General features: G+C 34.7%; 2 protein-coding genes across 3 annotated transcripts; both read left to right on the top strand.

Annotated features, from left to right (window-relative positions):
* Positions 1–504: 504 nt before the first annotated feature.
* On the top strand, positions 505–6,925 carry LOC149910744 (uncharacterized). 2 transcript variants are annotated; one of them, XM_090116475.1, is made up of 10 exons: positions 505–916; positions 1,055–1,259; positions 1,589–1,725; positions 2,032–2,152; positions 2,463–2,574; positions 2,855–3,093; positions 3,643–3,760; positions 4,096–4,271; positions 5,030–5,224; positions 5,814–6,925. In XM_090116475.1, exons 1-10 carry the CDS (start codon positions 657–659, stop codon positions 5,973–5,975), a joined length of 1,725 nt encoding a protein of 574 aa, XP_089972601.1. In that variant the 5' UTR covers positions 505–656; the 3' UTR covers positions 5,976–6,925. The 2 variants fall into 2 exon arrangements, with proteins under 2 accessions (XP_089972601.1, XP_089972609.1); XM_090116483.1 differs by having other exon boundaries at positions 506–916; positions 3,646–3,760.
* Positions 6,926–7,498: 573 nt separating this feature from the next.
* On the top strand, positions 7,499–12,649 carry LOC149910743 (guanine nucleotide-exchange factor SEC12). The gene is made up of 7 exons (XM_090116465.1): positions 7,499–7,798; positions 7,934–8,286; positions 9,002–9,140; positions 9,677–9,834; positions 10,513–10,807; positions 11,393–11,585; positions 12,414–12,649. Exons 1-7 carry the CDS (start codon positions 7,664–7,666, stop codon positions 12,497–12,499), a joined length of 1,359 nt encoding a protein of 452 aa, XP_089972591.1. The 5' UTR covers positions 7,499–7,663; the 3' UTR covers positions 12,500–12,649.
* The last annotated feature ends 1,979 nt before the right edge of the window (positions 12,650–14,628 follow it).

Genomic DNA, 14,628 nt, shown 5'->3' with positions numbered 1-14,628 from the left:
TTTATGCCATCGATATTTGATATTTAAAATTGACATTACAATTCGCGTTTGGAAATATAACCTGTCAATGTAAATAAGAGAGCTTTATATTTTGTGGCAGTTTATTTTAATTCATATTTCTTTGTACATAATGTAAACTACGATATTACAAATGTTCGACGTTTTGTTCAAGTTCGACTAGCACAGCTGGGTCAAAGCGAGTTTAAATATTTATTTGTTTTGTGCGAGTGGCGAACTACAAGAAATAAGAATGCTGTTACTTGCTCTGTGCAAGAATGTACGCCGAGATGTTCGCACACTAGTTTGCGATGACGCTCGTATGCGAATATTTCTGGTTTCGTGGTAATTTTGAAACCGGAATAAACCACGGAACAGAAAACCATGTTTAAATTTATAGCGTTTTCATAAAAAAAAGAAACAAAGAACTTGACAATTGACATTTATATTTATGAGTTATGACTGCCCTATTACCTATACATTATACTCTTTGGTTATGACATTGACTCGACTCTACGTCAAAAAGAGTTGATAAAAATATCAACATTTCATGTCTCAGGAATTTGTTGTTATTCATCGGGATAAATATATAATACAATTCGTTTTGAACATATAAGCTCTAGTTTTGAAGGTAACAGAATCCATAGAAGCAGTGCACAATGGGCGCACCGAGCGATTGGCAATTGGAATGTACTGAATTAAAGCAGAGAGGAGCTTATCTCCTTCAAACTGGTCAATGGTCAGATTGCACGTTCCTAGTGGGCAGTGAGCCCAACCAGGAAGTGATAGCAGGCCACAAGCTTATCCTAGCAATGGCCTCGCCCGTCTTTGAAGCTATGTTTTATGGGGGCATGCCAGAAAGGAATGATCCTATACCTATTTTGGATGTTCAAATTGATGCTTTCAAGGATCTTTTAGAGTATGTATAGAATGGTTTATATAACATGTCTTTAATATATAGACTGTTCTAACTGTTCTAATAATAAATTTGAATTTACACACTTGAATTTACAAATTTGAATTTATAACTGTTCTAATAATACATTTCACTTTACAGATACATATACACAGGAAATATAAATTTATGTTCATTTGATAAAGCTTGTGAATTATGTTATGGTGCCAAGAAGTACATGTTACCTCATTTGGTGAAGGAATGCACACGGTACTTGTGGTCAGATCTTTATCCCAGGAATGCATGTAGGGCTTATGAGTTTGCTCGACTTTTTGACGAAAATGTTCTTATGGAAAAGTGTTTACAGGTAAATGCATTTATTGCATATTTATCTTAAATATAGGAATATGTAGAATGTAGATTCAATGGATATGAACATGAATATTCATAAATTTACTCTAAAACAATCAAATTCATTTCACAAAGGGATTCTTGTAGTAAGCAAATATAATGTTATATCTACAATTTTTTTAAGTTCATCCATAATATAATAATTTTCATTTTAATTTATTATGCAAAAACTTGTACCTCTTTGATAATACACAATTCAAATTTGTTGAAAATTCTTTATATAAAGATTTTGTTACACACAAAGCATCATTTTCTATCTCTATACATGTTTTCCTTGCTTTTCAGATAATCAGTACAAATACAAAAGAAGTGCTAAACGACAGTAGTTTTGAGGAAGTTGAGCTAAATACAGTTATAACAGTGTTCTCTTTGGATCATCTGAATATTGACTCAGAAATGGATCTCTTTAATGCCGCTGTGAGGTTGGTTTCAATTCACATTATTATAGGTATCATAAAAAAATAATACAAGCAGTTTATTTTTATGATATATAGCATATCTATAAATGACAAATTTTTCAAAAATACAAAATGTTCTATCATGAGCGGGCATCAAACCCGGGTCTTTCGCCATACCATGGCAATGGCAATTTTTGGAATCAATTTGTAAAAATAGAATATAACAATCACTATTTGTTATTAGTGTTTACTAATCTATACAAACAATCCATACATCCATTGATTATTATAATGATGCACTTAATTTGATGATATTATTTTTAATAAAAGGTATTCAAAAGCAATGGAACAGAAGAAAAACTCTGATAGAAGCACAAGTCCATCAAATGAGGGTCAGGCTCATGAGAGAGTTGAGAGTCCTGGACCTTCCACATCTAAAGAGAGTTCACAGGTATTAAAAAAGTTAATTTTAAAGAAAAAATGGGCTCGGTTTTACATATAACATAGTGAAATTAATGTCATTACAATATCATTACATTATACCATCATATCAACAACATTCATGTTTTTAACTTTTTATTTATTCATTTAGACTTCTTTTAGAAGCACTTTCGAATCGTCATTACATATTATTAACATTTACCACCAATAACATTAAGGCCATGACGCGTCTAAACACGCATTGTGTTGGTTTTTAAATGATTGAAGTAAATATTTCTCAAAAGCTACACTTGCTCTTGATTTGCTTTTAAATTTTTCAGGTGGTAAATGTGGAGAGCAGTGCGGAGAACAGTCCAGCCGCGGCGGCGGAGGCTTGCCGCTCTTGTGATGGTGATTCAACCACGCCTGCTCCAGACACTAAGAAACCAAAAAGTTAGTATAACAAATTTTCGAATATTTTTTAAGAAAGTATTTTTTACTCTAATATTTTTTAAGAAAATAATAATATTCATGTTTCGTATTATGTTCGTCATTTTCCCATACAGCATTTTATATTTTAACATACCAAATATCCTAACCATCAACATCATCATGAACTGAAGTAAGTTCATGATGATGTTGACGTCTACATTATTATCTACGGTTTTTGATAGACCAATTCCATATTTGAAACACAGCTTTTTTTATATAATTTGACCATAAAACCTTCCAGCACCGCCACCAGACAACAAACCGACCCTCCGGAGTGCGATAGAAAAGATCAGGTTCCTCACCCTCACGGCGCAGCAGTTCGCGGAGGGACCAGCCCGGTCCTCGCTGCTGACTGAGTCGGAGGCCTTCACGGTCCTGATGAACATCCTGTCCACTAACTCGGATGTGCCCATGCCTACTGGGTTCTCTACTTGCAGGACGCCGAGGAAACAGCTGATTGGATGCGGACCTTCTTGTAACGTGAGTGCTTGATTTTGATGGAATCTGCTTTGGTTTTCTTGTTGAAGTGTTACTACATAATATTGTAAAAATCTATAGGGATTTTAAATTGTAATTTATACATTTAATAAATGTATAATGTTTTCTTGTGTTTGATTTATTGTTGTATTGACACAATAGTTACTCAGACAACTTAATCATTCGTAGTTAAAAAAATTTTCATTTATATACTGCTTTGCATTCTCTCAGTTGATAACAATGGTGTTCGAAACTTTCTTTAAATGTTAACCATGATCACGGGGTTTTATCAAACATAAAAAATGAAACTAACAAACATAAATAAAATGAGAATTTAAAATCACAAAAAAATATGTAAAAACGTAGAATGTACCAAAGGTTGTCTGGAAGAAATCGCTCTAAAGCGATAAGACCGCCATTTGTACTTAGTTTAAGCTATCTTTAAGTGTTTGTGTTTCTTATTTCTTATTCTCTTTAAGTGCAATAAAGGATTGATAAATAAATAAATAAAATAATGTAGACGTATACCAGAAGAAATATCGTTTAAACTAGCAGATGACGACGTTCGTGGTGGACACGCCGAGCCCGGTGGCGGTGGAGCAGGTGTGGGGCGAGGGCAGCCGCGCGCCGCCCGCCAGCCTGCCCTACCCGCGGCCCACTAGACACGAGAGTGAGTCACTTGTGTACTGTAGGAAGGAAGGTGGAATTCCTCCATCGAAAAAGGGAGGATCCTCGACCAGTCTACTTGACTGGCCGGCCGTTAAGGCCCCGATGAAAATGTCGGAAAGTTGTATATAGGTATGCTCTGTAGCGATTCAGAGCGAGGTGTCGCTACAATATTTATCTAGGAATAATGGGGTTTTAATGAGAAACGTTGTTTCCACTACTTTCTTGTCAAAAAAGCCTTTCTTGCTTCTAAATAAAAAAATGCCCGTTCGGACGCTTCGAGCTCGAGTTTTGCGCTAACAACACTTATTTGACTTAAATCGATCATTACTTCCACAGACCTATGGCCAGTGCTAGGCATGGTATTAGACCACACAGAACGACACGGAGGTGACCTGCACAAGATCTACTGCCGCCGCGCCGTGCTGCAGCAGACGGACTGCCTTAACACTAGCGTGCTCGACTGCTCTGTGACCTTCATGGTGGATAAGAACATATGCCTGCTGGGCGTGCAGGTGAGCAATATAAAACAAGTTGTAGTTATAAATGTTAAACATAGTAAGTTGGTTCAAAATCCTGTGTACAATATTACAATAAGCATTTATAAATTCCATTTATAAATTATTCAAGTTTATTTGGCTAACAGGTGACAGTTACACAGCCGATGCATTGACAAATTGTTTAAGTTCAATAACCTATCACCTGACTGTTACATAGCCATTCCATTTACGAATTGTTCAAGTTCAATGACCCATCACCTGACTGTGTTACAGCTATTTCATTTATAAATTGTTCAAGTTCAATGACCTATCACCTGACTGTTACATAGCTATTCCATTTACAAATTGTTCAAATTTTACTATCTGTTGTCTTCATAGCCATTCCATTTTTAAATCGTCCAAGTACACTTTATCTGTCACATATCTTGTTGTGTTGCATATTTTCTTGTAGGCAAAAAAAATACATTTTTCTTTTTCATTTTTTTATTTTCGCTTTATTATTCTATTATTAATTCTTAAATTTGTCGTATGGTAATGAAATTGTTTTTTTGTCTTTTAAAATTTTTTTTTTCGACAGCAATTTTTTACGACTTTCGCTTTACATTTTTTTACAATACCGTTTAAACATTTTAGAAGTGAAACTTCTTTAGCGTTGAGAGTAAAGTTTAAGGTCGCGTCATGGCAATACCGTCACATCATGGAGTGAGGCGGTTTTGGTATCTCGAATCTTCTGCAAAGTTTCACTTCTGACACGTGTGCTCTTTCGGTACTAGGTGCCAACGCAAGCGCCGAGCGAGGAGAACGCGGGCACGGGCGGTGGCGCGAGCGGCTACTCGGAGCTGCTGTACGCGCACCTGCTGGACGCGGACGGCGCGCGGCTCACCTACACGCACTACACCAGCCGCGTGCCCTACCGCCACCTGCTGGACATCCTGTTCAACCGGCCCGTCTACATCCAGCGCAACAAGGTACCGTGCCAACTGTACACAGGAAGGTAGGAATGTTCATTGAGACGGGCAGGTTCATAGACAGAAGCTTGAAGTGACCCCAGTACAATATGGGGGTCTTCAAGCGAAGAGTGAACCGGTACCTACTAGGGAAGCGTGTACCATCTTAGACCGAATCTTAGCTTTCCATCAGGCGAGATTGTGGTCAAGCGCTTCCCTATCTTAAGTAAAAAAAAAAGATAGGTGGGAGTAACCGTTGAGACAAGCAAATTCATAGACGGAAGCTTCAGAACAATTTAATAGTAAGATTTGTCATATGTGTGCTCGCAATAGCTAAACCACAGACTAATAATAATATACTGCTAAACACAAATGTGACTTACACAACTGATTCTAAATTAATAATAGTGAATTACAATATTAACTCCATATACTCCATATTAATACCACAAGACGTTTTTTTTTTTAAGTACATATAAGATTATGAATTTTTTTTATATTTCGAAACTCAAAATGAAATCTGTGGAGACACTATTGTTATCCGATAGAAAAATCTTTGACTTATAATTCACAGGTAAAACCTATAATCAATGACACTTATGTTCCACAGGTATACAAAGTGGGGATAGTGTTCAACAAAGTGGGTTGGTATCCGATGGGCACATGTACGCAGCAAGTGGCGGCTGAATCGGTGTTCTTCAACTTTGGCATCGGGCAAAGCAGCGATTCCGTACGCGATGGACTCATACGGTCTATTATATTCACGTACTAGACGAATTGGGACTTCCGAAAAAAATATGGAGTATCTGGATGACTTTAAGGGCAGGGTTACCCTATGCAAGAGGATTGAGATGAGCAATAATTAAAAAAATGGTGAACAGAATACAAATGATGTTTCACATCAATATAATTAAAACAAAGTAAAAACTACTACACTAGATTAGAGACCAGTCTCTCAGTGAAAGTGTAGAAAAATAAATCCAGTTGTATTCAGAAAATACATATTAATAGATACAGGCCAAATATTCTGGAATTGGTACTATATAAAGTTTAGCCGCCTTTAATTTTATTGATATAATATATCATAAATTTAAAAAAAATTACTAATAAAACAGGAATAACACAGCAACTCGAGTTAAATACATTTATTTTCGCGTGTAGTTCAAGTTCCTATTAAGATCAAGTAAGAAGCTGAAAGGATACATAGTGTTGCCATTTAATATTTAATCTAAATTGAAAACATAATTTTACGGATTTATAAAACAGTGAATTTTAAAAGTAATTTACTTATTTTTTATTTTAATTCTTAAATATTGAATTAAAAAGATGTAATCTTGTAAGATTTAACCGTGTGAATGCCTTAAATGAGAAATAAAATTTTACTATTACATAATTTGGTTTTTAGAATATTTTTGTACTAAATTTATAATTTATATAATCTTTGTTATTTATCTGGTACTGGTAAATAGGCCAACTTTTTTTAACACAATGAAGATCTCAACATTGGTGGATTTTTGTTTAAATTCCAATGCATAATCTTATTATAAGTTATAATTATTTTGTATTGTATTTTAGTGTGATGTGTGTTTTTTCTAAGGAAATTAAGTTGCCCCTTCAATTTTATACAATTGACTTTTTTTGTTATTTTAGCCTTCGTATTTATAAAATTATGTCAGAAAATGTTAGTTGTGTATGTAACATTGAAAAAGTAAAAATAAAAATGTTTTAAAACTTTGAAGTCTATTTTATTTTTTCTGATAGAAAAATAAATAAATAAATAAGCTCTCAAATAATAGTTATTTATTTATTTATTAAAATACTACTCATTGAATAATAAGCATGATAAAAAATATCATAAATTAATTAAAATGGATCATACATTTTTAAAAGGTCGAGCCAACGAAGTGAACCGCTTCTTATCGATGCCATTCTCTTACAATGACCTAGATTATTTATAAATAATGGCAAATAAGGATACATTTTGCATACCATTATTTCCATTGTAGTTACATATTTTCCTTGTAAGTAACATTTACGATGACTGACATGGAGTCTACAAAGAATTATATATTTACTAATATTTGCTAAGCGAAATTATTGTATATTAGTAAGCTTTTATAAAGATACTTATTTTTAGATTTTTTTAAGTAAAGATTCTATAAAAATCTAAAAGTAAGTGCTTTCCCCTTAATTTATTACAAAAATTGCACGGAACGTTTTGCTATAGCTGTCACTGTAAATGTAATGTGACATATAAACTGTCAAAAATGTCAAATTGACTTTTGTCATGTTGGAAGTTTCAAAGTTGCAGGAATCTATCCAGTTGTTTAGTCCGTATACCTGTTTTTATTCGTGATGTTATAATAAATAAAAGACAAATGTTGTTAATTATTGTAATAGGAAATGTTAGTTTGTTAAGAATCAGCATCTGATAGAAGGAAGTGATAGCTAAAACTCAACATGTCTCGCAATAGATGTGATGGTCTTCTTGCGAAGGTTGATTTTCCCCTCTACACTCTACAGACCCTCACGAATCGTCATGTAATCATAGCTGGTGGCGGTGGAGCATCGAACACGGGCGTCGCGAATGGATTTGTATGTATACGTCACTGCAATATGTAGTAACATTTGATGCAAGTAACGCGTCAACAATTGCAATACCAGCTTATCGATTGAAACTATTTCCAATTTTTAGCCTTCAGCGTCTAATATGTTCAATTAATTTTGTAGGAAATATTTGAACTCTCGCACAATGGTACCAGATTTGTGGCAGAAGAAGTAATGAGGCATGAAACCGGACCAAACGTAGTGATGAATTGTGCAGTTCGTAGTGTACAGAATCGAATATACCTGGCAGCAGGGCAGGAGAGCCACTGTCAGCTGTACAAAGTGAACATTCGGATGGTGGATGCTGCGGAGATGAGGCGAGGCAGTTTTCGCGCGGAAAATGGTCTCGTACGTCGTCGCCGCCGCACGGTTTCCGAGAATGATAATATTTCTAAAATGGATAGCAATTGTAACACAACTGAGAAGAGAATATCATTCGAAATCCGGCCTAGTGATAGTGTGCAAACTGACTTTGGGTAGGTCTATTTATTAAATAAATATGCATTACTTTAAATACATATAAATTAAAGACAAATGATTATTGATATTGGAAGTAAACTATTTTATACAAAAATATCCAAACACTATAATATTCAATGCCATTCAAAGCACATACTAAGATTTTCTTGTTCTCATGGTTTGAGATAATTACTGATTTCTTTTGTTAAGTCATAAAATTGTTAATAAGCACATGCAAGAGCAGATCACAAATAAATTAATTGGTTTATTACCTTGTAACTTGTTATTTATTTATCAAAAAATCTTTATAAGTAAATGTTTTGTTGAAGTATACTGTAACTATATCAACAGACTTATTAACATGTACATTGTACATATAAGTAAAGATAGCCTTTAAAAAAGTTTAAAAATGAAGGAAAAAATAAATTAAACTACATAGTTATTAAAAATATTTTATTTATTACAAATTGAGTCTACACAATATCAATATAATTATATACTAATATTATAATGCTGAAGAGTTTATTTGTTTGTTTGAACGCGCTAGTCTCGGGAACTACTGGTCTGATTTGAAACATTCTTTTGGTGTTAGATAGCCCATTTATTGAGGAAGGCTATCATCACGTTAAGACCAACAGGAGCGGAGCAATGCGGGGGAAACCACGGAGCACAGCTAGTAATTTATAATTTAGCTGCACACAGCTGTTAATTTTTGATATTTTTATTCTTCAGAGAGGATCCCTTACAGCGAGTGGTGACAATATGTCCAAATGGTAAACTGATGGCCACAGGCGGTGTGGATGGAAAAGTCAGGGTTTGGAGTTTTCCACAAATGCAGTTGCTGTTTGAATTACAAGGCCATACTAAAGAGGTACCTAATTTTTATTAGTTTAAAATTGTAAATTCTTATAAATTAATAAAAGCATGGGAAGGGTGAATGTAGGAATTTCTAAATTTATTTTATTCTCATTCTATTCTTAATTTCTTTTAATTCTCCTCAACACAAAACATTTATTACATTTAAGTCTTTCCCACATTGCTTTGTATGCCTAGCCTTCACAGTTCAGTGCTTCATGAAACATATAATTAATTATAATATAGTATGATAATTTAAACATTCATTCATTTATCAACTAGGCGTACAGCATTTTTTGTTGTTCTTAGTGTGTTTGAAAAGATTCTATGCAATGTTCTAATACTGAACAACACTGAATACGAGTTTTCGTTTACTAACAGATCAGTACACTAAAAGATCTCGAAATAATGCTCTTGCTCTATGTTCGTTTGATGTAAATGCTTTGTTATAAAAAAAAAAAAAATTTGCAAATCTACAGATTTTATTTATTATTCACTATTGGTATTGACTATACATTCTATAAAATTTTATATCTTTGAACACCATTCCAGCTAGACGACCTAGACTTCAGTCCCTGCGGCAAGCAGCTGGTCAGCATAGCGAAGGACGGGCAGCTGCTAGTGTGGAGCACTAATGGAGTCGCGCCACCGCTACGCAAGATCACCTGCACCCCGCCGAATGGGAACAAGTATCTGTTCCGACGGTGCAAGTTAGTTGAAATTAATTTTTATTAACAACTTAACTAACTTTAAACGGAAAGATTTAAAATTAGAAATAATTTTTAATTTACAGATTTTTAACTTTGTACTCATAACAAGTATCGGTGACAATACAATAATTTCATGAATTCAAGACAACTTTAAACAGACAGATTTAAAATTACAGATAATTTTGATTATTATTATTAACTTTGTACTCATAACAAGTATCGGTGACAATACAATAATTTCATGAATTCAAGCATGATTTTATGTTTTCTTAACTAAACAGTTAATAATTAATGAAATAGGCTGTAATAGGCCCGTTTAACTTTATACAGTTAGGCAGGTGTCTGTTGACTTGTGTGAGTTGACTTATAATCTTATAATATAAAAATGAATCCCAAAATGTGTTGGTAAGCGCATAACTTGAGAACGGCTGAACCGATTTCGATAATTCTTTTTTTATTATATTCCTTGAAGTACAAGGATGGTTCTTATGTAGAGATTAGAAACGTAAATATGTACCACGGGCGAAGCCGGGGCGGACCGCTAGTAGATATATAAAACTAAGTTCCTAGGATATAATAAGGGATTTCAAACACACAAGTATACTCAAAAATAAAAAACCACGTAATAATTAATATTTATTATTGTTTTACAAAACTAATTCCATTTATAAACTTCAGGTACGGCACGATAGAAGACAAGCCAGACGAGTACAGGATGTTCACAATCGCGAACCCGCTCGCGCGCTCCGGCAAGCAGCGCGGGCTATTGCAGCTGTGGGCGAGCGGGGCCAGCACGAGTGCAAGCGGGGCCAGCATGAGCTCGAGCGGGGCCAGCACGGGTGGCGAAGCTGCGCGTGCGGTGTTATGTGGCGAGTCGTTGTCCGCGCTGGCCGTGCGGGATGACGGTCGGTATGTCGCTGTCGGCACCATGTTTAGCGGCTCCGTGGATATATACATCGCGTTTAGTTTGCAGGTGAGATAAGGGCAAAGGGTTTTTATGTTATGTTGGATTAAAAAAGTTTTTGATTCGAGATATTTGTTTTTATTGAGCTGTCAGGATAAAATAATGGCAATTAGAATGCTATTTAATTGAAAACGTGATTAATGGTATTTTACTTCAGATAATATATTTTTCATAATTTTCTTGTTTAATTTGGCTCTGTATGATAATAATCTCTGTACGAAAATATGTCGAATGATAATCTCATGTTAAGTGCGTAATGCACGTCTACCACACGCACCGCAATTCAATATTGAGCAATTGAGCATCAAGTCTTATGAGCGATCATGTACTATAGATAATAATTAAAAAAGACGGGTTGCACTCCGGGAGTGCCGGCAGAAGTGAAAACTTGATTATTAACGTTGAACATGTTTGATATTACGTCTTACGCTTTTTCGATCAGGTCACGTGTCCTGACGCGAGTTTAAGATTTTATACCCATTACAGAAATAGTGCTCAACGCCGCTAAAGAAGTTTTCACTTCAATAATCTTAAATATCTGTATAACTATAGATATTATTAATTACATTATAACTATAATAATCTTATTCCCAGCGCGTGGTGCACGTGCCCCGCGCGCACCGCATGTTCGTCACGGGGCTGGCCTTCCTCCCCGCGCGGGGCTCCGAGCGCGGGGAGCGCGGGGAGGGGGGCGGAGTCTCCCGCGCGATCGCGTCGCGCTCGGACGCCGCCCTGCTCTCCATATCCGTGGACAACTGCCTCTATGTGCACACGCTGCCGAGGAGGGGTGAGTGACACACACAAACAGACATGTAGAAAACGGACACGTAGAAATATATGCACAAACACACATGGCGCAAACAGATATACAGATTACAGACACAGACACAAACACACAAACAAAATGCACACACGCAGACGAAGACGAGCACACAAATATACCACAAACACCCACGCACACACACAATCGAGCACACATACAAACGCATACCTACCTACATATACATAAACAAACACGCACGCACACATACGCACGCACAGACAGTAAATATCTACCGAAAAATAGTAACTTTAAATAAAGTTACCAATATCTTTGGTTCTCAAACATCTGCTTTATTTTATTCTTCCTTTTATGTATGATCGTAAAATTATAATTCAAACACTTAAATATAAAATGTATAAAACTGCAAAATTTTTAATGAATAGAAAAAATCGATCAACAAGATTCGAACCCGCGTCGGTAACCTGCCTGATGTATAAAACTCTCATCTATAATTTTTTATTTTTGCAAAGTAATGTCCCTTTTATAAACATTAGTTCAGTAGTTTCATAAACCTTGTTGCCTAACCATAGACAAAACTCCATCAGTATAAAATACATATATGAAAAACTAGCAGTGTCGCGCGGTTTCACCCGCGAGCAAAATCATGTTTTTCTATAGCTATCTCATGTGTTATTGCGATGTATAACCTATTATATACTACATATAAAATTTCATCCTGGACATCCGTCCAGTAGTTTTACGTGATAGAGCAATAAACATACATTTTCACAAACTTTTACATTTATTATATAAGTAAGAAGTAACTAATAATAACAAATTCCTTGTCCACAGGTACCATGCCAGCTTGGATCGCCATCGTCTTGATAATCTTCGTACTGTTCTGTACCTTCTGTTTATGTTCTTATTTAGGCATATAACATTGTATCTATATTAATTTTATTTCCCTATGTATAAGTACCTCGGGGCTAGGTTAGGTTTAGGCAATCCGGTGTAAATCGTGCTCATAATTTATCATTTATGTTTATATATAGAATCAATTTAATTAAATGAATTACATATTTCAGTTATACATTTGTTTTATTTTGTTTTACCTTATTTTAATTTTTCTATTATTTCTTTCACATTAATTCAATATGAATCTGTTTTTTCGTTGTTTTTATACAACCAGAGTTAGAGAGTACAAAATTTAATTAATTTGTCGAAAAAATATTTAAATAAGACCTTTAAAAAAGTTATTAATATGAACGTAAGAACGGGATGTTCTTATTAAGAGGAGGCTCCCTTTCTCATTTCTGGCACTGAGAGACCGGTTACGGTACTAGACGCTAATAAATAGCAGTAATAAAGTTGAATATCGCGTTCGAGCTCGAAAAGTTAGTCTCAATTCTTATTTCGTTTATAACTAAAGTAATAATTGATCTAGAGAAAAAATATCTTGGCATTCGATAGTAAACTCTATTTTCTTACTGTTAACATTTATTTTAGACATAAAGTCCAAGTAAATCTTTAAAAAAATCTAATAATCCTTAAAAAACGCATAATTTTTGAATAAAAAATGAATCGAGCGAAAATGTTACAATTACGTAACTGTCTTGTACATCGAAAGAAAAAGACCCAATAAATCATATACTAAAGTTCCATTTTGATTGTATGTGTGCCTGTTTCAGAATATTAATGCAAATTCACATAAAATTTAGAGAGCTTCCCCTTAATAGCGTCCTTTGCTTGATGCAATATCTAGAATTGGTTTATGTCAATAAAAATTCAGATAATATTATTTAATAACTAGATAATCCATACTACTTAATATTATAAATGCGAAAGTAACTCTGTCTGTCTGTTACTCAATCACGCCTGAACTACTGAACCAATTTGCATGAAATTTGGTATGGAGATATTTTGATACCCGAGAAAGAACATAGGCTACCTTTTATTGCGAAATATGTACCACGGGCGAAGCCGGGGCGGACCTCTAGTATGCCATAAACGCACAAATATTTCTCACCTTATGCCTACTTTTGGCTAATGCAAAGAGAACTATCATAGCGTATATTATCTATACTTATAATAAATCTGTAGAGAGGCCAATTCTGTACATGAAATATATTTAAAAAAAAACTATGAAGGGGTGATAAGGGATCGCTACTGATGCCAAAAATGCAATCAGTAAAATTTTTGTCTGTCTGTCTGTCTGTCTGTCTGTCTGTCTGTCTGTCTGTCTGTCTGTATATTCGTTATAGAAACAAAAACTACACGACGGATTTTAACGAAATTTGGCACAATTATTCTTCATACTCCTGGGCAGGTTATAGTAAAAGAATCATGTAAATCGGTGTAGAAACACCAAAGTTATACATGAAATACGCTATAAGTCATCGCGCGTGAATTACATGCCATAAGGATTATTTTTGTGTATCAGTTGCCGCGTTCGACGCGCTTCGCGGCGGGAGCTATAAAAAGGCGGCGGGTCCGCACCCGTTTCGCGTTGTCACGGCATCACGTGTGAACGGCTGAACCGATTTCGATAATTCTTTTCTATTATATTCCTTGAAGTACGAGGATGGTTCTTATGTAGAGAAAACGTAAATATGTACCACGGGCGAAGCCGGGGCGGACCGCTAGTATAAAATAAGGTATTATATGGTTTTAAAATATATCTACAGATGATCAAATAGCCCAAATTATAAATGAATGATATTTTTAAAGTAGTTTTTTCTGAATTATTTTGTCTCAATATTAAGTAAAATGCTAATTTTATTATTTTTCCTTATTATGCAACGAGCTTTGATGCAAATATGTAGGAACTAGGATTTGGAGTTGTGCCTTCAAGACATACAAGAAAAATAAATACGATACTGGACATAATATCGGTATCCATACATTACCTACATAAAGATACAACTAATTTTAAAAAATCCACTACCCATTCTCCCCATATATAGGATAGGTAGTAGGTACCTACTACTTTATATTAATAAAATATGATTTAAATCAAATTGTGAAATTAAGTCTTAAATGTTAAAATTATGGTTAAAATATATAATAC

The sequence above is a fragment of the Colias eurytheme genome, chromosome 2 (assembly GCF_061535395.1).
Source record: "Colias eurytheme isolate Ceu_HAF_F1 chromosome 2, ilColEury1 Martin Lab GWU primary, whole genome shotgun sequence".
NCBI lineage: Eukaryota > Metazoa > Arthropoda > Insecta > Lepidoptera > Pieridae > Colias > Colias eurytheme.
The sequence above is the reverse complement of the archived record's forward strand: the minus strand, read 5'-3'. Positions and strand labels throughout refer to the sequence as shown.

What these genes read in the sequence shown, in the direction of transcription:
- LOC149910743 (XM_090116465.1), top strand. Translation starts at nt 7,664, where the DNA reads ATGTCTCGCAATAGATGTGATGGTCTTCTTGCGAAGGTTGATTTTCCC. An exon ending in AGTGTGCAAACTGACTTTGG is followed by an intron (nt 8,287 to 9,001) that starts GTAGGTCTATTT and finishes TTTATTCTTCAG; the next exon opens with AGAGGATCCCTTACAGCGAG. An exon ending in TACAAGGCCATACTAAAGAG is followed by an intron (nt 9,141 to 9,676) that starts GTACCTAATTTT and finishes ACACCATTCCAG; the next exon opens with CTAGACGACCTAGACTTCAG.
- LOC149910744 (XM_090116475.1), top strand. Translation starts at nt 657, where the DNA reads ATGGGCGCACCGAGCGATTGGCAATTGGAATGTACTGAATTAAAGCAG. An exon ending in CTCTTTAATGCCGCTGTGAG is followed by an intron (nt 1,726 to 2,031) that starts GTTGGTTTCAAT and finishes TTTTAATAAAAG; the next exon opens with GTATTCAAAAGCAATGGAAC. An exon ending in AGACACTAAGAAACCAAAAA is followed by an intron (nt 2,575 to 2,854) that starts GTTAGTATAACA and finishes AAAACCTTCCAG; the next exon opens with CACCGCCACCAGACAACAAA.